Source organism: Haemorhous mexicanus, chromosome 19, assembly GCF_027477595.1.
Source record: "Haemorhous mexicanus isolate bHaeMex1 chromosome 19, bHaeMex1.pri, whole genome shotgun sequence".
Taxonomy (NCBI): domain Eukaryota; kingdom Metazoa; phylum Chordata; class Aves; order Passeriformes; family Fringillidae; genus Haemorhous; species Haemorhous mexicanus.
Genome location: NC_082359.1, coordinates 11,647,387 through 11,670,331, shown reverse-complemented (window position 1 = coordinate 11,670,331; position 22,945 = coordinate 11,647,387). Strand labels below are relative to the sequence as shown.

Sequence of the window (22,945 nt, the reverse complement as noted above, 5' to 3'; positions counted from 1 at the left end):
TTACTTGGCAATATATTTCACTTTGAAGTTGGGATCCAAATGTTGCAACTTTCAGAACTTCAGGGAGTTGAAACTGTGGTCTGTGTGTGGCTCCTCCTTGGTGGAGCAGGCAGGCAAAGTCTTCCATCCAAAATTAGGCAATCTCTTTCCAAGTTAAAAGTTAAAAATCCCTTTCCAAGTTAAAAATCCCTTTCCAAGTTAAAAATCCCTTTCCAAGTTAAAAATCCCTTTCCAAGTTAAAATCCCTTTCCAAGTTAAAATCCCTTTCCCCTTCCAGTGACAGAAGACTGGCTGATTTCAGTGATTTCAGGTTGATTAGGAAAAATTGAGAAGATAAAGTAGATGAAGTGACCAGGTTGCCACCCTGACTGTGTGAAGGTCCTGCACTGCAGCACTGCAGGCTGGATGTCTCTGTAATGTCCCTGCCATGGTGTTGAGAGGCTTTGGGAGGGGAGCACGTTGCAGTTTGCAGTTCTGGTGACAGGGACATTTTGGCTTTGCAGGCCTGAGGAAGGTGATGGTCCGGGCCCACCGCCAGGCCTGGTGCTGGCAGGACGAGTGGTACGGGCTCACCATCGAAGACATCCGACAGCTGGAGAAGGAGGCCCAGCTGATGCTGGCCCAGAAGATGGCCCAGTTCTGTGGTGAGAATGACCCAGAGCAGCACGGTTCTGTCAAGGACACTCCTGGGGAGAAGGACGTGGAGCCCAGCACGGGGTCACCTGCAGACACCGAGGACGCCTCTGCCAACAGCGACGCGGCCTCCGGCAGGTCGCTCACCAAGCAATGGTCCACCTCCTCCAAGTCCTCACGGTCTTCAAAGAGGGGAGGTAAGATGCTGCCAATGGCTTGCTCTTCTCAACTCATGGAGGTTGGGCTTTTAAGGGGTTGGGCCATGTCTCTTTGTGACTTTGGGATAATGTGTATTAGTACTATGAGTCCTGTTAGCTCAGAGGTCTTCTTTGCTGGTGTTGCAGGCTCAGTCTTCTCAGGTGACCTGCTTTGGGTTTGGGAAGGTTTCTAGTCATCCCATACCTGTGACTCTCTCATGTGGCAGAGTTGCCAATGTCAAAAGCACAGGATCTCTAAAAACACCATAGAGAAGCAGGCAGGAGCTGGCTGGCAGCACTGGAGCTCAGAAGACAGCCAGCAGCACAGAGTTAGTCCTTGTTACTCAGGAGCCACTGGTGGCTTTCTAAGGCCCTTCCATGTTGTTCCTTTCTGGATATCTGCTTATCACTGATACCTGGGTCACAGCAGGTACCTGTGCTCCTTGGCCAGGGTTCTGTGCTACCACATGCCTGTCGTTTCAGGAGGGGTGTTTGGCTCCATGGAGGTGCACACAGTAAAACATTTCATCAGCTACTGGGGAGATTAAGGCAGGAACCCCCAAGGGTGTGTGGGAGCTGCTGCCTTCCCCCGGTGATGATGTGCAGCAGCTGCTTGGAGACAAAACCTCACCCTGGGATTTGGTGGGACTGTACCTTTCCTTTGAAACACCATTCAGGAAGCTTTCAGGATTTTGATGTTAAAGCTCTGCTGTGGATACCCTGTAAGGACTCAGCTTTGAGTCTTGGATTTTGTTACCTCTCCCTTGGGACTCACCTCATTTTGCTGTACTTCCCTTCTTTGGACTGTTCTGTACAGAGGGGTGACTCCCCTGTGAGTTACAGCCACAAGGTTCAAACCCTCAGCAGTCCCCTCTCTGATTAGCTGCTGGTAGCAGGGAAATAGCAGCTCTCACTGCAAGAGGGAAAAACACCCATGAGAACCCCAAGGGGCAGCATTTCTTCCAGTGACGGTGGAAGGAACATCTGGGTGAGTGAAGCTTCTCCATCTATCATATGCACTAAGTATGGGAGCTGAATCTCCATTTTTATTTCCCACTCCATCACTGGTTTCATCGCGGGGTGAATGAGAGAGGAGCAGTAGTTTTACCTTGCGATGACTCACTCGAGTGAGCCCCAGGGAAGAACCTACCAGATGCTTCATAAATCACTGCATAAAGATAAAAATACTGGCTACTTTGCCTGCACCAGGATTTTATATTGATGCACCCATCTCCCATTATGCTCTTTGCACAAACCCCCTCTTGCACTGCTGACATGGTCACTGGGAGCTGGAGTTTTCAGACCTCTCAGGATTTCACTTGAAGGTTTTCACTGGGAGTAAAGCATGAATTTCTTTTCAACTGCAGAATGTCTCAGCTTCTACAAGGAAAAGTAATGAAAGAAATTAATTGTGATGTGCTGGGAAGTACGTCACACAGATATTTTAATCCTCCTTCATGCTGGCAGCACATTACCATATGGAAGCAAGGAGGGCTGTCGCGACGCACCGCCACCTCCAGCTGAAAAAACGCCTTTTCTCCAAAAGGTTTTCCTTTTCTCCACCACCCGAGCGAGACCTCTGGTGATGGCAGGACCCTTGTTGCCCTCCCGTGTGTTATTAGGTGCTCTATTTTTAGCAACTATTATGCGAGTGCCTTGACGTCACTCGGGCGTGAGTTAGCTCTGCTCCGCCACCTCCTCGCTGGCTGCTCCTGAGGGTGGGTGCTGGGGGCTGCTGAGCTGGAATTACATGACTCTGCACAGGGTCTCCATCCTTGTTCCATGTGACAGCCGGGTGGGAGATTAGGAGAATTTTACTTCTATATTCAACTCTGTTGGAACAATAGCATGAAAGGGCTCGTGCGGCTGTCACAGTAACCGGAGCCTTTCAGGCTCTTGTACATGCTAAATGAGAACTTGTCAGTCTCCTCGGGTTTTTGCTGGGTTAGGTGGCTGCTGTGAGTGCTTTGTGTGCTCTGTGTCACAGGCACGAGGGGACAAACCCCCTCTCCCATCATTCTCTGGACAGCGCTCCCTTCAGCAGGCGGCTGCTCTGAGACAACTTCAGCCGAGAAGTGCTCAGGCTGGATGGTTGCTAAATTATATCTGAAAAAAAGAAAAGAAGAAGCCATAATGTGTTTATATTTAGCTCAGAGAACTCTGGAGGCGAAAGTGAAAGGGAGTAGGTAGGTGTGGGAACAGGAGGGCAAACAGCGCTAAAAGGACTTTGGGGTTTCTCCTTGCTCTGTCAGGACCGCTGCTCCGACAGCTTCCTTTGAAGTAGTCAGATAGCATGTTGTTTAAATCATTCAAGTTTAAAGTTTAAACAGATCTCTAATCCAATTTGTGTGGAAGCAATTTCCTTCCAGAAAACAGATTATTCCTCTCCAGGCTGCTCTGCTGAGCTACCCACCCGAAAGTTAGCAAAGCAGAGGCATGGCTTGTGTGCTGATGAGAGGCACAGAGAGAGCTTCCAATCAGCCTGCTTCCTTCCTAATTGCAAACTTTAAAACCCAGCTGATTTTGCACGTCCTACTAACAATTATAAATAGCTGCCATTCAAAATAGCAGAAGAGTGATCCAAGCAGCTTTGCTTTAATGTAGCATCTTGCTGGCAGGTTCTACCAACAGTAAACAAACAGGATCTGTAAAGCAGTACACTGACATCACACCAGCATCATCAGGGTTTTGTGTTTTTTAATATTGCAGCAGTGAATTTTCTTGGAGAACACATGATTCTTCCTCCAGCAAAGATCATGTTGGGAACTCTCTGTCTTGTGGATGTAGCGTTTCGCATAAAGCTTTTTTGTTTTTTCCAGCAAGTCCCTCGCGCCATAGTATCTCCGAGTGGAGGATGCAGAGCATTGCCAGGGATTCAGATGACAGCTCAGATGATGAATTCTTTGATGCACATGGTATGTGGAGCCTAAATCACCATCCTTTCTTCCCTGAAATGGTGGGGTAAGAGAACGGAAGGCATGAAGGGCGGGGGGTGAGCAGAGAAGGAAGCGAGACTTTTTTGCTTTGAAGTCTTTTCCTTTCTAACCATGACGTGCAGCTTCTTCCAGCATCACCCAGCAGACTCTTACATTAATGCAGCACCATTTCAGGTGCAGTCTGAGCTCTTTGAGAATGGGGGATCTTGAACAGTCTTAGCCCTAGGGGCTGTATTTTATTTGGTGCAAATGAGTGTGCATGAAATCCAGCAGTACTAACTGGACTGTGGGTGTGTCCTAATGATTCACTGTGACTGATTATTTTTCTGATTTGTTTTTTAATCAGTAAGAGGTATGATTAATTGTCCTGTCTGGGCCTGAAGAGACCCAAATTTGCCTTTATTAACTCCTCATTCTCCCATTCCAAGAAATACCAATAGCAAATGCAACAAGGTACTTCAGGTGCCAAAATTAATCAGTGTTGATTCCAGAATTCTCAAAGTAATTTTGATTATCTGTATTAAGAGAACACTGTTATATTTTTTTTCCTCTGTGAATGTATGTGTGAAGAAGCTTTGTTCCACTGCACTCATTTTATATATTCTACTTTATGCAAATTTAAGCCTGAAGGGCTCCATCTCTATTGACAACAGATGGACTCTCCTCCTGGCTTGTCTGATGGAAGTGAGAGGTGCAGTATTTGCTGATGAAGCTGGGAAATGCAGTTGTTAAAAAATGACACCCCAGTTTTGCAAAGCTGATGCTCAGCTGAAGTTCAACCTCCCAAAATGGATAGTATCATGTTCCAGAAGAGTTCTGCCATGAGTGTTTAGGATGGATCTCAAACTGTGGGGTAGAAAGGGGTGTGTTAGTGTGGTGAGCTGCACAACAGCAGCTGAAGTGGCTGGGCCATGTGTAAATTGGGATAAATGTGTGTCTCCTGCCGGGAAAGGGGAGGGCCAACTTAGTTTAAGTGTCACTATTTATTAACTTACGTAGCATTCCCAACAAGTATGTGAGGGATTTATTGGAGCAATGTAAGGGAAAAGGAGTGAGTCATCCAAACTGCACCGTCACTATCCACACGCTTTTTGCCTTTTTAATTACTCAGTAATAAAGCTGAGATGGAGACAGCTCTGCCTGGCATCCAGGGCCCAGGGAATCCCTGGCATGCTCCTAACAGGCCTGGGAAAGGGAATTAACAAAAATGAACCTTGTGCACCTCTGCTGCAATACTTGCAGGAGGTTGCTAAGACTAAAAGCAGCTGCTCTCCTGCGAGTCTCTGTGTACGCACAGCTTGTCCTCTGAAAATCTGTCCCCAAATCTGGTGGGATTTTGGCTCATGAGTCAAAGCCTTGGCATGTGTGTGCAGCTGAGAAGAGCCCCATCCCCAGGAGGGACCTCGGGGTGCCCCTTGGCCTGCAGAGACTCCGGGTCTGTGAGCAGGGATGAGGCTCTGCTCGCAGCTCATCCTGCTGGGGTCGGTACCATGGGAACTGGCAGGGCTCAGGATGTGAGTCAACAGCCAGCAGAGTTCCTCAGAAGTGCTTCCCATCCACACACACACATTTCCTCGCAGTGCAGTGGGCGTAACCTGAGCCCAAGAAGATTCCTTGTCTCCAGCTTCCCACTCACCCTCATTCCCTGGTAAAGATAGTGACAAATGCAGTAATATCGAATATCTATCCTGTAATAAATGCTAATAATGGGAGTAATATCCCATTCAGGGATCACTTGAGCAGCAGTAAGGGCTGTAATTAGACCTCTCAAGGAATTAAGTTTAATATTTAGATTAAGTTGCTGGAGGAGCTTAGAGTGCAATCGTCCTCTTAATTCTCTGCTAGCACATGTATTACAGGCCTGTGCTTTCCAGTGGCTCTGGACAGGCAGCTCCACACTCCTGTGTGCAGGGAAATTGGGATTTACTCAAATTCTTTCCATGGCTGAAAAAGGAAATGGCATGCTGGTACAAAATTTCCAGGTTGCTCTCTTTTTATGGTCAAAGTTGAAATAGAAACTCCTAAAAATAATCAGGCTTTGCTTGGATCTTCACCTAGTGCCCTTTATACAATTTTTTTTTAAGCTATTGCTCAGATTTGCTGAAAAGATTAATATATTTCATAACCTTTTTTTGTTCCCCATTGTGGGATTCTTCCAGCTAATTATTTTCTTAGTAACTGTACAGCAATAAGAAAGGGGAAATCCTAGTCTGGGACTCTGAAGATTACAGCTCTTAGATCTTCAAGACATCTGTAATTACTGCTGTTATTATGTTTATAACTCTTTATTAAATTTACCAGCCCAAAATTTTCAGGAAAAACATACTAAGCACAGAGGTATAAATAAATTAGAAAGCACTTAAGCATTGTAGCAGCAAAAGATGCATCCTCAATGGAAAAAAAAAAAGAGAGAGAAAGGAGAGCTCCCCTTTGTATGTCTCTCCCTTTTAATTACACTTCTAAGAACATAATATTTTTGGGACCCTTATTCTTTATTGACTATGGTTGAACTGAGCCAGGAGATTTGGAAGATGCTGAGATAGGCAGGAAAAGGCAGATCCATGTGTGTCTCATCTCTTGAGGAAATCAGCCTGGGGAGTTCACATTCCCTTTATTGCTCCTGCCTTTTTAGGTGTTTGGTCCTATGAGCAGCAGTGGTCCTTGTCCCTTCTTCCCCCAGAGAAATCCCACAGCTCTCAAACAGGGCTGGGAGGATCCCAGTGGGAATCCTTGCTTTGTCCTCTCCTCTGCTGGAGCATTCTGGCTGCTTTGGCACCATCAGAGAGAATGGCAAGGCAAAGGCCAGACATGGTACCATTAAATATCCAGATTACTTCTTTCCATGTTTTAGGAGTTTTGTTTCTTTAAATCATGCAGCTAAACCATTTTGTTTACTTTTCAAAAAGTGCTTTGGTTTCTATATAACAAAAGCTGGTAAAGTATATGGTTTATTTTGACTTAAGCTATCCAAATGTCCATAGATTGCACAGAGTTGGGGGTTTTATTTAAAATTCTGGGGTTTGCTCTTTTCTGTATACATATTTTTGTGTTTGTGACTCTCAAAAAATCTATTTTTTAAAGAGGACTTGTCTGACAATGAGGAAATGTTCCCGAAAGAAATAACCAAATGGAGTTCCAACGATCTGATGGATAAAATTGAAACTCCCGAATGCGATGATGTCCAGGGTAATTCTTTTCCAAGTACAAACTGCATGTGCTATTTTACAGTATTTCCAGGCAATTGTCACAGCCTCATTGTGAGCAAGGTAAAACTTGTTATCCTCATCTCACAAAGGGAGAAGCTGAGACAGAGCATAAAAATGACTGCCCAGTGCTGCTGGAAAAGATTTGCTCGGTGGGAGCTGGGATAGCTTTTGATTCTCTTTTATTTTCCACATTGGTTTGGCTCCTTTGTGTGTCAGCCAGGATTCTCTCATATAATGATGAAATATCCCAGCTCTGTCTCAAATGACTTGAATTTCTCCTGGCCCTTCTTTCCTTTTGCTCCATCCTTTGTTCCTGACTGTATCTGCCTCAGTTTTATTTTCTGCTCATCATTATGAAATGGTGAAAGGAAGCTGTAGCTCCTCAGCCAGAGCGATTCATGGTAGAAGGTGACACTCAGGCTTTTTCTACAAAGTCAGTCTGTGTGGGCACAGATGTAGGAATACATCAGATCTCTACTCCCCAGCGTAGTTCAAGCAATTCCTTTTATTTTCCCACAAACCAATCATTTCTGACAGTCATGCAGGGATTTCCCATTGTTGCCATCCTTAATAAAGCAGCAGTACCAGATCTCTGTAATGAGAGAAGAGCTCACTGATGTCCTCAGCTCTTAGCCAGGTTATGAGAAGTTGCTGGAAAATAAATGACCCAGCATAGCCCAGGCTTCTCAGGTGGAAGGAGGCAGGAAGGAGGGAGAGGATGATTTGCTGAAATAATGAAGGAGATGTGAGGCATTGGAACAAGCAGTGTCTTTATGGAAGAATGTCTTTGCCAAAGAGCATCTGGCAGTGCTGACATTTTACACCTCTGGTCTTCCAGGTGACTTGTACCAGGAGACATCAGCAGAGTACCACGTTGGCTCCAGCGTGGAGAGGCTCAGCATCATCGAGGTGAGTGCTTGGGCTTCTTGTAAAGAGATCTGTGCTCTGGAATGTCTCTGTGTGGGATACATGGGTCCCTTTGCTGTGAGCAGTGTCTTGTCTCTGTGTGCTGCTGAACCCCAGTAACATCTGTGTGTGTCCTTCTGTAATTCAGCTTTAAGGGGTTTTTCCCCCATCTTTGGAACATCATATAGAAAATGCTGGGTAGTTTGCAGGCAGCATCAGGGATCCAGCTGGAAAAAACTGGCAATCCTCTGGGGATCAGAGCAGCTCAAGGATAGAGCTATCCTGCAATGCCAGATGAGCAAGTGTGGATGTGGGAGTGGGAGAACACGTTCCTGCAGCACCAAGGTGCAAAGGACAGCACTCAGCTGTAGCCCACAGCGTGGAGCTGTTCAGAGTCCTGTTTGGAATCCAGTTATAGCACAGCCAGCCTGGGTCAGTCCTCTGGGCAAAATAATAAATGAATAACACCACACTAAGCCAGCCCAGCTTTCTGCAGTTCAGGGTCCTGGTCAGACACCCCAGGCTGGCTGTTCTCATCCTGCCCTTCAGCAGCTGCCTGTCTGTGCTGCAGGGGTGGTGCAGCTGCTTTGCAGAGTGCCTACATTGAGTCTGAGTGGTCCATCAAAGATCATGAGTTTTGGAATTACTGTCTGTGCCAGGCTCTAAGTTCATGGTGGTTTGGCTTTTCCATAACAGACTGAGAGCTCAAGGGCTGTGAGGAGAGTGGGTGGCTGGGAGGGGAGCAGCTCTGGCCACCTCAAAAGAAGCAAGTCACAGCCCTAAGATTTCTCTTGGAGCTCAAGATGGTGTGGGAAACTTGTCTTCCTCAGAAGACTGTGCAAACTCAACCCCCTCCTGTTTCTGCCTTCATTTTAGAAAAAGAACAGACTTCAAAGCAAGATGAAAAAGACAGTTATTTGTAGTTGTTCACAAGCTGTCTGCTAAAATAGTATGAGATTCCTGTGCCACCAATTGCAGTGATTTTCAGGTTAAAAGCTTCCCTCACTTGAAGGTGGTTCAGGATTTAGGTGTTTTAAGAGGCTCCAGATCTTATGAGGAAGTTCTGAATAGTTACCTCCACCCTTAAACTGATCAGCAGTTCCCCACGTCCTTCAGAGCAGAGGGTAATGAACTGAAAGGTGCCTCCAAAGCACTGCTGATAAACTTCTGCAAGACCTGAGCTTGGTGACTCATGTTGTTCTCCACATGAACACTTAAAACACTTGTCTGGAAGCAGAAGAGGTGCTGAGATGCTTTGAGGGCTCCTCCTGTGCCTCCAGCCAGGGAAAGGTTCACTGTGCAGGTGCTAAAACTGGAGTCAAAGGAGGTTTGAAGAGCAGGCATGAATACAGTGGAATGGTGCTAAATAATTCAAGGCCATTCTTATACAGGAGGTCTGGAAAAATCGTTATTACAGACTTGGATGAGAATTTTAATCCTTCTGGTGGGCTGTGTAGTAAGACAAGCTTTAACATTATCTGGCAAAAATGTGATGTAGTTGTTAGGCTGCTAATGTGTGCCTGGGCATGCTTTCCTCCCACCAGCAGGTCTGTCAGGGACTCAATCACTGCTCAAAGGACAGCAGGTGACTGAAGATGCTAGAATTAGAATAATTTGCCAAATGGAAGCCACTGCTGCCCTCCATCCTTTCCTTACCCCTGTCAATGGCAGCAGGGTGTTCTCAGATGTCTCTGCTGGCACAGGGGTCAGCTACAGAAGGGTTTGCACAGATCTCACAGATGTAGGATGGAGGATTTGAGTCCGTGTGGGAGCTGTAAACACTGAAAGCCCTGATAGCAAATAGATATTAAAAATAGTTACTGCTCTCTGCTGTGTTACAGGATGAGCACATGGATGCTCTTGTACCTGCCTGGGGCATCAGGACTGGGCTTACAGCTCTTCTGGCAAGGCATTAATGATAAGGATGCAATTCCCTCCTTCCCCCAAATTACAGCCTGCCTGTTTAGGCAAGGAATTGGTTCAACACAATAAGCAAATCACCTGGGCAGCCAAATTAAAATCTCTCACTGTGTTCATGCAGCAGTCTCCCAGCCACATGCTGGCCATTCCTTGGGTTATGGGGTCATGAGCTGTTTTCAGTTCCTCTCTTGCAACAGTTTAAGCAAATCTGAAGTCTTATTTATAACTTCTGTCTTAGGCAAACATGCAATGACTGAACTTCCCACAACTTCTCAGTAACTTGCCACTTGCTGACCTGTTTGATCTCATTTCATAATTTTGCTGAATGTGTTTCACTGCCAACTGCTTCAGCTGAGCTCAGCACCCCACAAAAAACAACACCCATCTCTTATTTCTGTATTTTTCCACCCTAATATACACAAGGATGTCTTCACTGCTGCCATGTTTTACCGGGATACAATTTTATGCAGTTTTTTTGTTTTTGTTTTTGTTTTTTTACATTCAGACAAGTCAGACTGAGGCTGTGTGTGCATTTGTGTATGTACAAGTAGGATAAGAGACCTGGAAGGAGTACTCAGGTTTTTAGCATTGTACTGTGGTGTATCTAATAGCCTTTGCCATAAATTAATTTGCCATAAATTAAGCCCAAGTGACACCTCTTTGAAAAATGAGCATTTCTGTGTGCTCTCTTCCATCCCCACCTAGGATGAATCAGTGCAGCCATTAATGCAGCCAAGTAAAATCCATGTCCTCCTCTTGGTCCTCCATGGAGGGAACATCCTGGACTCAGGAAGTGGTGACCAGAGCTCCAAGCAAGGGGATGTCAACACCATCACAACTGTGTTTGACACGGTGATGAGGGTGCATTACCCAGCTGCTCTGGGACACATTGCCATCAGACTTGTCCCTTGCCCAGCCATCTGCTCTGAAGCATTTTCCCTGGTGTCCAGGTAAGTTGATGCTGTTTTGTCATGGAGTGGGGGTTTTGGGGGAGTTTTGTTTTGTTTTGTTTGTTTCCCTGAGGTGTTCTGCATGTAGCACTGGGAGCTCTGACCGTGCTTTGGGAATGCATTTATTAATGTACCAGCCAGGCATTCAATCTCGATTTCATACTTAGCTGCAGTGAATACAGTAATCATGCAGCACAAGTTCTGAGATTGATTTATTCTAATTAATCCAATAAATACTAAGGATTTAATTCCTTGTCTGGAGGTTGTTCTGTCAGTGTAAGTATGTTGTCCTTGAAGATTTACGTTTGATGGGAGGGAAAGATTTATGAAGCTCTCACCCATTCACAGAGGGATAAATGGCCTTTCTGTCTCGAGGCTTTCTTTTATTAACCACAACACTTGACTGTACTGCCTGCAAGTTGTTTTCCCCATATTCCCACTGTCTCTTGCCTTCTGCAGCCTCAGCCCATACAGTTATGATGAGGGCTGCCTGTCCAACAGCCAGGATCACATTCCCCTCGCCGCGCTCCCCCTGCTCGCCACGTCCTCCCCGCAGTACCAGGAAGCCGTGGCCACTGTCATTGTCAGAGCCAACCAGGCCTACAGTGAGTTCATCAAATCCCAGGAGGGCACCTCCTTCAATGGCCAGGTGAGCCAGGGGCTGCTCAGGCCACAGCCAGAGCAAGAACAAGGGAAGCAATTTCCTTCTGGAACTCTCATTGCCATAAATCTCTCAGGGGGGTGGGAATGTGACAGTGCTGGGCTGCAATAAGGAAGTGCTGTGCTTTCCATTTCTTTCTTTCTGAGAGGGAGAGATTATTGCTTGTGCACTGTCCTGGACCTTTGGGATTCGAAGCAAAGCCTGAGCTGGTGTTCAGAAATGAAGCTCCAAAGCTGTGAAGTTAATCAGGTTTCAGTGTGACACACCTTGCCTGAGCAGGAGTGTTGCCTTTGTTGCTAAACATGGTCTCATCCCCATTGCAAACCAAGGCTGTTTGAGCATTCCTGGCTTTAAAAGACCTTCAGCAGCTCGTGCTGGAGCTGTACACCCATGGGTTTATTTTGTGAGGCTGTGCAGCTGCTGCACCTCATAAAGAGCACAACTGAGGCTCACACCTCTGAGCAAAGTGACTCCCCAGCTCCACAAGGGCAGAGACTTTAGAGGAGCTGTCACACTGCACTGCTGGCAGTGGTTTATTCACCTTGAGCTTCTTCCCAGCCAGCCCTCTCCTGCCCAGGGATCTTGGTGCTTTACTGTGCCTGTCTGCTCATACCCTTGGAGGCAGAACACTGTTACCTCTTGGGATACAAATGGGCAGAAGCTTCCCTGAGGTAGCACAGGAGCTGGCAAGGGGGACCCAGCTTGGTTTCTGCAGCTAGCACCAGGATCAGGGCTCTGTGTTGCTGTCCTGTTGCTCCAGCTGGCTGGTGGGGACAGCCAGGACAGATGAGCTGTGTGAGAGAATGGCAGTCTGCAGGCAGTGATGGATTTCACAGGCTGAGCAGTTTTACTGATGAAGGCACTGAGCATCCTGTCACTCCAGCTTGTCCAGTTGTAATCCAGTCTCTGTGTATAACTGTTAGTTCTGAACTGAAGTCGAGGGGCTTCTTTTCTTAATTTCCTTTTTATTCCTCTTCCCTGTCCTCCCCTGCTTCTGTTTCCTGTCTCAGGTCTGCCTGGTAGGGGACTGTGTTGGAGGGATCCTGGGATTTGATGCCTTATGCTACAGCAACCAGACCGTGTCCGAGAGCCAGAACAGCAGCCGGCGAGGGAGCGTCGTGAGTGTCCAGGTAAGGCTGGCTCCCAGCTCCTCCACAGAGCCTGCTTTGGGTGAGGGTCTCCTGGAACAGCAAAGACTCTGTTCCTTATCAGTGGCAGACATGTCTTAAGGTGCTTATGAGTGTCAGTTTGGGTGTGTTTGCTCTAAGCAGGGATGTTTCACCCTCTGGTGTGAAGCATCATCCACACTTTAGGGAGTGATTTGGCCTGAGATTCTGTACTGGCCTCTACTGGATCTTGGGGTAAATGGGGAAAGGAGGATGGGAGGGAAGTGTTACCATGTGGGTGTATTCTTAATTCAGCTAAATCCATACATTCCAAATCCCAGGATACCGACCTCCTGTCTCCTGGGATAACGGTGAACAACAGCCACTGTTCCAGTGGCTCTAACCTGGAGGCCAGCAGACACCTCAGCAGGAGCAACATTGATATTCCTCGTAGCAATGGAGAAGATCCAAAGAAGCAGCTGCCACGAAAAAGGAGTGATTCATCCACCTATGAGCTGGACACGATAAAGCAGCATCAAGCCTTTCTTTCAAGGTAAGATTTAAGATTTGGAAGGAGCAGATCCAGCAATGTCCTGGAGCTGAGGGTGGGGTATCTGTGGAGCCTGAGTGTTGCTTTGTCATCCTGTGATAAGCAAGGTGTAGGAAAACAATTTAGATTAGAGAGTTATCAATTTCAGTGTGTTGTATGTGCAAAAAAAATTAACAGCTTTCTTGCTGAGTGGCACTGAGACAATCCAGCTTCTCTACTGCATCAGTGGTGCAATGGCAAGAAGCCCTTTGAGCTGTTGTGTGACAGCCAAGGCAGTCAGGGAGCTGCTGCTCTGCTGTGCTCCAAGTGTGGGATGGAGGTCAGAAAGCAAATGGAGAAATCGTGTAAGGGAACTCAGTGAAGCAGAACTGGGAACCCAGCATTGTATTAATTTAAAGTATCTCTGAAACCTGATTTTGAGTTATTCTGTCCCCTGCCAGGGCTGCTTCATTGCACCAAGGACATGTTTCAAATTTGTTATTCACTGTTGAAGCCTCCAATACCACATTTTTAAGCTTTTTCAAATGGACATTCAGAAATGTGTCTGTTAACATAGCCCATGGAATTTTCACAGCAGTCTGCCCATGGCCTCTGGTCATTCAGGGATTATTTCTGTAAATCCAGAGGATTTTTCTCACTGAATCTTCTTCTCCAGCCTCTGGAACTGGACAGCCCAGAGCTTTTTCTCCTGCAGGCCTGGAGGAACTGCAGTAAATATGCTCTTAATCCCTCTTCTCTCATGTCCCAGGAACTGGGGAGCAGTGTCCCCCACAGCAAACCCCATTACCTGCATTGCAGCTGCATCCAAGGCTGTTCCTTTTGCCCTGTGCTGAAGGCTTCCCCTGCATTTCTCTCCCTGCATCACTACCTGGAGTCATTGTTTTAGCACAGGGATTTGTGCTGTCCTGCCATGTCAGGGCCCTTTGGTAAATGATTTATGGGAGAGAGAAGGTATCAAAGTGAATGTTGTTGGTGCACAGGCATAGGATATTCAGAAAGACAGCTGCATTTACAAAATCCCTGGTGAGGTTCTTGGCTATTTCCAGCAGGTTAATAAAAGGCAATCAGGCTCTTGTTCTTGCCTCCTCAAAACAGTCTCCTGTATTACAGGGAAAATATGAGTTGTGCAAAAATGTGCTGATTTTCCTCCTTGTTATTGACCTCAGGGGCACAGACTCAGTTAAGGAAATCAGGCTGGCATCTTGATGCATTTTTACACCTATTTTAGAATAAGTGCTGGGTCTGATGTGGATAATGGATTGCTCATTTTGTTGTTCCAAATAGCTTTGTGCTGGTCCTTCCTGTTCCATCTCTGAGCAACCCAATATGCAGCACTTGTGACTCCCTGGCAAGGGCTGTTGGGATTCAGTGGGGTGGCAGATTGGTGCATCTTCACCTCTTTAGAGTTTTATGTGTTTTTAAAGTTCCCTTTAGACCTTGAACTAAAAATTAGTCTCTTCCCAGAGCTCAAAACCAGGATTCTCTCAGGAAAAGGGGCAGGTTGAAGCTGCAGTAGGAGCTCTGTCTGCATGTCTCTCACTCAGCTCTGTGGTGCAGGGGAGGCTGGGAAGCAGGGATTCACCTCATCCATGATTCAGGAGAGTCTGGGAGAAGGGATTCACCTTGTCCCTGGTGGAGAAGAGGCTGGGGAGCAGGGATTCACGTCATCCTTGGTGCAGAAGAGGCTGGGAAGCAGGGATTCACCTCATCCCTGGTGCAAAAGAGGCTGGGAAGCAGGGATTCACCTAGTCCCTGGTGCAGAAGAGGCTGGGAAGCAGGGATTCACCTCGTCCCTGGGGCAGAGGAGGCTGGGGAGCAGAGATTCACGTAATCCCTGATGCAGAGGAGGCTGGGGAGCAGGGATTCACCTCATCCCTGGTGCAGAAGAGGCTGGGAAGCAGGGATTCACCTCGTCCCTGGGGCAGAGGAGGCTGGGGAGCAGGGATTCACCTCGTCCCTGGGGCAGAGGAGGCTGGGGAGCAGGGATCCACTCGTCCCCTCCTGCATGTCAGCAGGACGTCGCTCCCACGGCCGTGCCTGGACCTTGTTCTCCCAGCCAGCACCAGCAGAATGCCTGTTGGCCTCTGCCATCAAGGAATGATTTTTCCCATGCAAAAACCAAGCCCTGGTGTGACGTGGCTTCGAGCAGGAGGTTGGCAGAACAGAGCCAAGTTTTCCTCCAGGGCTCAGCAGACGGGCAGCCTGGCACACAGGGACCTTTCTGTCCATGCCCACTGCAGATTTCAGCCTGTGCCAAAGACACTCATTTTTATTCATGTATCAGACCTACCCACTTCTCTGGGATAATGCCCAGCAAGCCAGAGCAGCATCTGGAGATTACAATCACACATTTATTTTTAAATTCAGTCCTTCTGCACAACTACATTATTTCTGGCTGTGCCGTACTTGTATTATTGTAAATGAGTCGATTTGCTTCTGAAATCCATAAGCTCTTGTTTAATTAATGCACACAGTACATCTGCTGCTCTTTAAAGGGAGAACAGGGCACTGCAGGTTGCTTGGAGCATGACAGATCCAGAGTTCCCCTTGGCTCTCATTTCCTTTGATTGCTGAAAAGGCAGCACCAAGTTCCCGGCAGAAGGAGTGAAGATGCCCAAATTGCTCCGTGCTGTGCCTGCTCTGCTTCTTCCCTTCCCCAGGAAGAGGTGCTGTGGGAAGCTGTGTGGAATGCACCAAACAGCCCCTGCACCCATCCTGCCATGGGGATAGCTTTTCCTCTGGAGCCTTTGTTGGGATCCCGTCGCTGTCACCCTGCCTTCGGCAAAACTGAGCGTGTGCTAAATGACTTTGCATTCCTCACACACAGCAAACTCGCCGTGTCTCATCTTGTTAGCTAAAGCAATTGTAGCTCCAGCAAAGGTGGCTTGTTCTCAGAGCTGTTCCAGGGCTCTGCAGCCTCGTTTGCATCACAGAAACAGGAGGAGGCTCGTTTGAGCTGTCACTGCTGTAACCTCCTGTTCCTCCCGCTTTTGACACCACTGTTTTGACTCCCCGTGATGTGTGTGTGTCTGGCATAAGTAACTGATCATTCCCTGGCTGGGAAGCGGAGAGCAGAGCCGTGCGTGTGCCTGTGTGCAGCTCCACAGGGAACACGGCAGCGCAGCAGGAGCAGGAGGAGGTTCAGCATCCTCTGGGAACGGCGTTCAGCACTGGAGCTGTCACTGGAATTATTCCTTATTTGCCATGGCAGGAAAGCAAAGTCTGCCTGAAACCTGCTTTTCTTCCCCAAAAGTGTGAGCATTTGCAGCTGCTCCCGGGTCATGGCTGTGTCTGAGGGGTCTGTGAGCTACTGCTCTCTGCTGAGGATGGTGGAACAGCCCTGGTTTGGGACCACAGCAGTGCTGGCCAGTCACTGTCCTCAGAGGCAGCCTTGATGAGCCACAGCTGTTGCACATGAGGATGTGACAAGTACTGGTCACCACCTGGGATTTTGGTTTGGGGCCACAGAGCCAGCAGCAGACTGTTGGATCTGCATCATTCCCAACTCCAGGCCATTAAAGCCTTTATGCAACCCATCCCTTATGACATCCATTTCTCCTACATGTTTTATAGAACCTGTTCTGATGCTTTTTTAAGTGTTTGCAAACACCCTCTTAAGGCACTGCTGGTACTGCCTTCAACTCTCTGCTTCTAATTATGATGAGATAACCCACTACAGCTGCCACTGGAATCTGCACAACCTGGAGAGCAAAGGAATATGCAGCTTTGTGCTTTTGGGTGGGAATAGAAGCTTCTCAGAAAGCCTTTTGTGAACCAGGTTGTCAGTGTTACACATCTGTCATTTCACTTTCCCAGAGTTAGACTGCAAAGAAGCAACTCTCCCTAACATGGGGGTGGATTCCCAGGATTTTCACCTAAGCAATCCTGCTGCTTCTTCTTCAGTGTCCAAGGAAAACATGAATTTAAACCTCTGTGTTAAACCTGTGCATTGCCCAGCCTGCACAAGACAGAGATGGAATTTTGCAAACAGATTTGACACCTGAGAGAGGGAGGAAAAGCTGGACATGTTCTATGATTTTCTATGACTCCTTAAAGAAAAAGCATTTTGGGGAGATGGTGTGTAAATGAACTCACCTGAAGCTTGGATTTGTACATATAAATGATGCCAGTGCAGGGGGTCACTCTGGGTTGATTAGCACAGTTCCTTCACTGAAGAGATAGAAATTATATCCACTGTCAATCATAATCCAGGCTTTAATATGAAAACACAGTGAGGATATAATTCAGCCTTTATCTTCTGAATATTTTATTTTCTGTTCTTGGCCCAGTTTACATTCTAGTGTCCTGAGAAACGACCCCACGTCCAGGCGATCCAGCAGCTCCACGATGCTGGATGGAGGAAATATTGGGAAGTTTGACTTTGAGATCACAGACTTCTTCCTCTTTGGGTCTCCCCTGGGTCTGGTGCTTGCTCTGCGGAAAACTGTAATTCCAGCCCTTGACAGTAAGTCCTGGTGCAAACTGCTCCCTTGGTGGGTGGGGTAAGCACCTCCTGCTGCGCTTGCAGGAATCTGGTTAAACCCAGACATTTCTGTGTCATGTTTATTGCACCATAACTCCCTGTGCTCTATACATCACCAATGATGCAATTTCCAAACAGGAAAAGCACTGGGCAGTTCTTGAGTCTGTAAACATTGTAATAAATTGTTTCAGTTGACTTAACTAGGAGATGACAGAGGGATGATAAACCTTTTGCAAATTTGTAACCTGACAGTTGTCATTTTTCAAGACAAATATTTACAATATTCTAACAAGCAATATTTTGATACCTGAGGGATTTTTTTTCTTTGTCTTTTTAGTCTTTCAGCTCAGACCAGCTTGTCAGCAGGTCTATAACCTGTTCCACCCTGCAGACCCATCTGCTTCACGCCTCGAGCCTCTTTTGGAGAGGAAGTTTTACCTTTTGCCCCCCTTCAATATCCCCCGGTACCAGAGGTTCCCACTGGGCGATGGCAACTCTGCAGTTCTGGGTGAGTCCCTCTGGATCCACGTGAGCTCTTAAAGGGTTACAAGTTACATGAAGTTACCAACACAATTGGAAATGGTGAGAAGGAGAACAGGCCCTGTAGCATTAGCTTGTCCCTGATTTACCAGAAAAGGAATTCTCTTGCAGTGAAATCAGTGCCTTGTGTGCTCTGTGCCCTCTGTTTGTCACAGAGGGGCCTTCAGCTGTTGAGGGTCATGAGGTGGTGATCTCTCTGTAAAGGCTTCTGTTTTACACCCAGCCTGGTGCTTGTGATGGAGTGTGAATGAAACACAACTGAGTTGGCAGAATTTAGGACTTGGAGGGCCAGAGAAGACTGGAGGGAGCAGAGTCTACAGTGAGATGATGAGATGATTTACTTGTTTGCATCCCCTTTGTCTAATATTTGAATCATGCAGGACTAAATGAAGAAGACTGCATAACTAGAGCTGGATAATTCTGGTGATCCTCTCTGCATCATTTTAAAGTTAAAAGTCCAAAGTCCATCCTTCTACATGTTCAGTGTCTTCAAGTATTGTAATTGCTAAATTTAGAGGCCTGATTTGTTAGATGGGCACAAACTAAACTCCATGTTTAATGAAGTGAATAAAATGCTTTCTGCAGGCCCCACTCACTTGTCAAATTTAGCCAAGATCTTGCTGCAATACTTTAAAAATGGATCCACCCACAACTGCATTTGTACCCAGGCCAGTTACAACAGCTCAGGGAATCTATAGCAACTTGAGAGCAATTTGCTTTTTGGGTGTATTCTAGGTATCAGCTGCAAGGGGCTTATTACAAAAAAAAAAAAAAATTGCAGCTAAACATCTTACCTTATTTCTCTTAAATACATCCCAGAGCCCCTGTTGTCACTGTACCCAGAGGTAGAGGCCCCATTGACACTAAACCTGTGTTGTGGTTATCATCTGGACAGCAGCAGGAATATTAGAGCCTCCCTGGATCACACAGCCTCTGAGTTGGCTGTGTTTGGAGAGACACTTGCTATGCAGTGAAGTTAAACAGCAATTAGCTCTCCTATGAGAAGGGCAGAGTGATGGCAAAACCTCCAGGTCTGAGCCTTGTTATTTTAAGAGATACTGCTCTGCCTTCATGAATAAAACTGACAAAAACCAACTTTAAATTCTCTTTTTCCTGTAAGACAAAGCCTCTTCATTTGCTTATCAGAAAGTAACAGGCCATTCCTTTCCATTAGAGTCCATGTTGTGATGGACACATTACCCAGAAGGACTAACCATGATTCACCAAGCTGCTCCTGAAGTTAGTGTTCACTGGAGGACACTCCAGAAAAGTTAATTGCTGCTATAATTAAGCTGTATGTTTTGCAGCTCACGTAAAATTCAGGTGCTCAGTTATAACTGGTTTTGTACAAAACCTTGTGTAATGCTGCTTGTGCACATCTCCTCATGCAGGTAGCTTTTTTTGGGAGTCCACAAATCAGAAAGCCTCTCAGGCTGTTTTTTTCCCCCATTTTCCCATCTGTACTAAATGCTGGTCCCTGTTTCATTTCAACGAAATTGCAGAGTAAAATCAGACTCACATCCCTGCTTACTCCTGTGCTTTGCACTGTGTAGGCTGTGAGTCTGATTCTTCCCTTACAGCATATTTTTTCCCACTCATAGTAAAAGATATTTCTCTGGATCTGCTGTGTATTTATGGATTTGGCTTAGAAGGGGGTGAAGATGCCTCCCTTTTGTTGTTGAAGTGCCATCGTTGTGTTCTCCTCTGCTCCCAGTTAATCTCTGCTGTTGGTCTGTTTGGAAATCACCCATTTTGTTTCTTTTACTCTATTTGAAGGTTGTCTGTTCATTGAAGACTCATAATTAAGTGCTGGGGTGTAACTGTTTGTATGTTTAACACTTTGTGGCCGCATGTCTGTTGTTCTTTGTCCTTCTGTTATGGTTTTTTTTTTTTCCCCATCTGCTTCTAGTTGAGACAATCCAGAACAATCCCATCCTCCTCATGGAAAGTAGCCCTCTGGGTGCTCTCCAGCACCAGGACAGCTTCATGGAAACAAGTATCCCCGTTCCCGTACTGAATTGGCAAGATGTTTCCAATAAAAGTGCTGGTTGTGCTGAGTGTGTGTAATCTACACTTTTGTATTGTCTGTGGTGTTGGGTTCTTGGGGTCCTTTGTTGGAGATCACACTGTTGCCTCCTGGAGTTGAAACCTTCGTGCTGTGCCTCAGGCTGTGCCAGACAAAATCACCACTGGGGATCACCCCTGGCTCTGGGGGAGCCACTGTGGAAAAGGGCTTGGGGTTAAAAACTCTGTCCCATTCTGGTGTTGATGCTGGAGGGGAGCTGCTGCCAGGCATGGACTGGTTTGCTCTGTGCTGCTGGAAAGAGCCTTTGGCAGAGACAGCCCCTGCTGGCCCTGCTCCTGTGGTGCTCACCGAGGGCAGGATCCCTTGGGAAAGGGTGTCCTGAGTGTGCAGCTCCCCAGCAGCCACCATGGCCAGAGCTCCACTTGATGTCCATGTCACACCAGATTTTGTCCCTTTGAGTATTTCTTGTTTGGACACTCGTGGCTCTGCTGAGCACAGCACTGAGGCTTTCAGACCCCAGGGTGGCTCTGCGTGTTGGTTATTTAAATTAATTTCTTGTCTCCCGCCTTAAAAGCAAAGTTTGATGCATTTGTTTTGCCTTATTTTCCACCATCAATGCTGCATGGCCTCATTTATTCTGATTGTGGCTGGTGCTACATCTGCAATTTTGATGAGATTTGCCTTTGTTTTGGTTTTTTTCTTCCCCGCGTGTCTCACTTGCCCGTTCTCGTTCCTTTCTCAGTGTTTTGCATTGAGAGCTGGGTTCTGCTGCCCTGTTTGTCTTTAACAAGCTGACCCTCACTGTCCCTGAGCAGTTTGGGCTCTTATGTGGTCATACAGGATGGCAACATCACTGAGTTTTCCCAGTGGTCTCTCCTCTGTCTCCTGGAGGCGGAGAGGATTTTTTAGGTGTGCAGTTGCTGTGTTGCCTGTGCTGTGAGGTTCTGTGGTAAAGGAGAGGGAAAGGATCTGGTGCTATTAATTAACCACTTTGGAGGTGCCTGGTGAAATGCCACTTCACTGTGAGCTGATCCTACAGGACAGAGCTTGTAGAAGCATCCCTTGCCCGTGCCCAATTGGATGGTCTTTTAGGTCCCTTCCAACCCAAACCATTACAGGATTCTGTGATTTTCTGCTTTTTACATTGTGGGTCAAGAGCACAATGTGTCCAAGCAGTTCTTGATGTCAGTGTAGCAAGTGCTGAATCCCAATTCAGCCACTGGACTGCAGGAGATTTCCAAAGTCACCAAAACTTGTGGACAGCAGAAATCTGTTGCTCTTGATCTCAGGGTAGTGACTGCAGAGTGCCCAGCACTGACCAGTGACTCCAGTGTGAGCAGCTGCCTGGCTTTTCTGTGGTTTTTAATCTTCTTGTTTTTATTGACCTGTACATATTTTTGGATGGCTTTCAGTATTTCCTGCTTTGGTGCAATGGCTCAGTCTCCAAATAGCACATACCAAAATCTGTCTTGCAGGTACCCCAAGGACTTACCTGAGAGGATGGCTCAGGGCTGTTCCTTTATAAGAACATTGATAAATGAGGCCAAAAGTGAAAGAGCACAGCACCAAAATGAGTATTAAAGATTTGTAGGTAGGCCAAAACAAAAGAAGTGATTTGGCTTCCCATGTCCACTCCCCTGGAAGTGCAGTTAAACCCTGGGCCATGGCTGTGCCATGTGGCTCCAGCAGCAGCAGCTGCTTTGCTGGGAGGGTGCTCAGGGCACTGCTCAGGCTCCTCTTCCTCGCTCTGGTCCAGTGGCCCTGAGTCAGCCCTGAGTCACAGGACTGTGCAGTAAGCAAGGGCACCTCTGTCCCCACCGAGTGACAGAGGAACAGCTAACCTTGCTAGAGGTCCTGCTGCTGCTGGACCTTCTGCCTTCACTCTGGGCTTGCCTGGAGAATCTCCCTGTGGCTGTCAGGACCTGAGCTGTGCCTGGGGATGCACCTCTGGCAGGAGGCTTCCCATGGCTCCTGTTAGGGACACTTGGCTGCAGGTGCTGGGGTCTGTCTGTGCCAGCATGGCAGCATCTGTGACATCCCACCCTGGTCACCACACTCCCCAAGAAAGCCCCCTTGGTTTCAAAATTGCTGCTCAAGAGACATGATGCAGAGAATACACAAATTCAGGAAATAGGTTGTTAGCTTTGTGGGTTTTTTCTGCAAGTCAGGTCTCAGAAGTTTCTTTGGAAGTTGCTGTCACTGCAGCTTTGGTGTGGAGGAAGCTTTTCTGAGTGGGTTGTAATGCATAAAACAAGTTTTTTTCCCCATTTCCCACCCTGCCTTTTCCTGGCCTTGGTTTTTCTCAGAAACTGCCCTTTCTCAGGGACAGAGGGTGTGTGGCTTGGGGAAAGGGAGAAGCACAAGAGCACCTGAGTGGGCAGGAGCAGGGGAGTGCTGCTGTGGGGTGGCACCTTGTCCCCTGCAGGGCAGAGTCCTGCCACCAGCGCTGGCAGTGCTGAACTGAACTGTTCAGCAATGCTGAAACACCTCAGGCTTTAACAGGGGTGGGAGTTCTTCCTCTGGTGACACCAGGCTGGGGCTGGAAGGGCTGCTGAGGTTGGGTGCTTTTGCTGCAAACTCATTGTATTCCAAAATCCCTGGTCAGCCCAGGAAAACAAGATTGGCTAAAAAAGAGCAGGCCCAAAATCTCATTGTTTCTTCCTTAATTCACTTTCTGGGTTCTGAAAAAGGAGTTGAAGTTCAGGCAGAGCTAAGTGAAGATGGGCTAATGGAGTCAAAGCTGACCACCCCAGGCAGGCCATGTTGGCCCAGCCTTTTCTCCTGCAGCACTCTTGAACTTGTCTTCCTAATTCAAGCCACAGGTGCTTTAG

General features: G+C 47.1%; 1 protein-coding gene across 9 annotated transcripts in view; it reads left to right on the top strand.

Moving 5' to 3' along the window:
• PITPNM2 (phosphatidylinositol transfer protein membrane associated 2) overlaps window positions 1-22,945 on the top strand; it is a 125,689-nt gene that overhangs the window by 85,903 nt on the left and 16,841 nt on the right. For 5 of the 9 annotated variants that reach the window (XM_059863316.1, XM_059863313.1, XM_059863317.1 and 2 more), the window contains 11 exons: window positions 504-830; window positions 3,650-3,745; window positions 6,848-6,952; window positions 7,811-7,881; window positions 10,504-10,748; window positions 11,208-11,397; window positions 12,420-12,539; window positions 12,857-13,068; window positions 17,355-17,530; window positions 17,886-18,056; window positions 19,998-20,147. In XM_059863316.1, the coding sequence (XP_059719299.1) occupies window positions 504-830; window positions 3,650-3,745; window positions 6,848-6,952; window positions 7,811-7,881; window positions 10,504-10,748; window positions 11,208-11,397; window positions 12,420-12,539; window positions 12,857-13,068; window positions 17,355-17,530; window positions 17,886-18,056; window positions 19,998-20,147 (1,863 nt within the window). The remainder of the gene's footprint in view (window positions 1-503; window positions 831-3,649; window positions 3,746-6,847; window positions 6,953-7,810; window positions 7,882-10,503; window positions 10,749-11,207; window positions 11,398-12,419; window positions 12,540-12,856; window positions 13,069-17,354; window positions 17,531-17,885; window positions 18,057-19,997; window positions 20,148-22,945) is intronic. The other 4 variants (XM_059863320.1, XM_059863319.1, XM_059863315.1 and 1 more) reach the window with 2 other exon arrangements.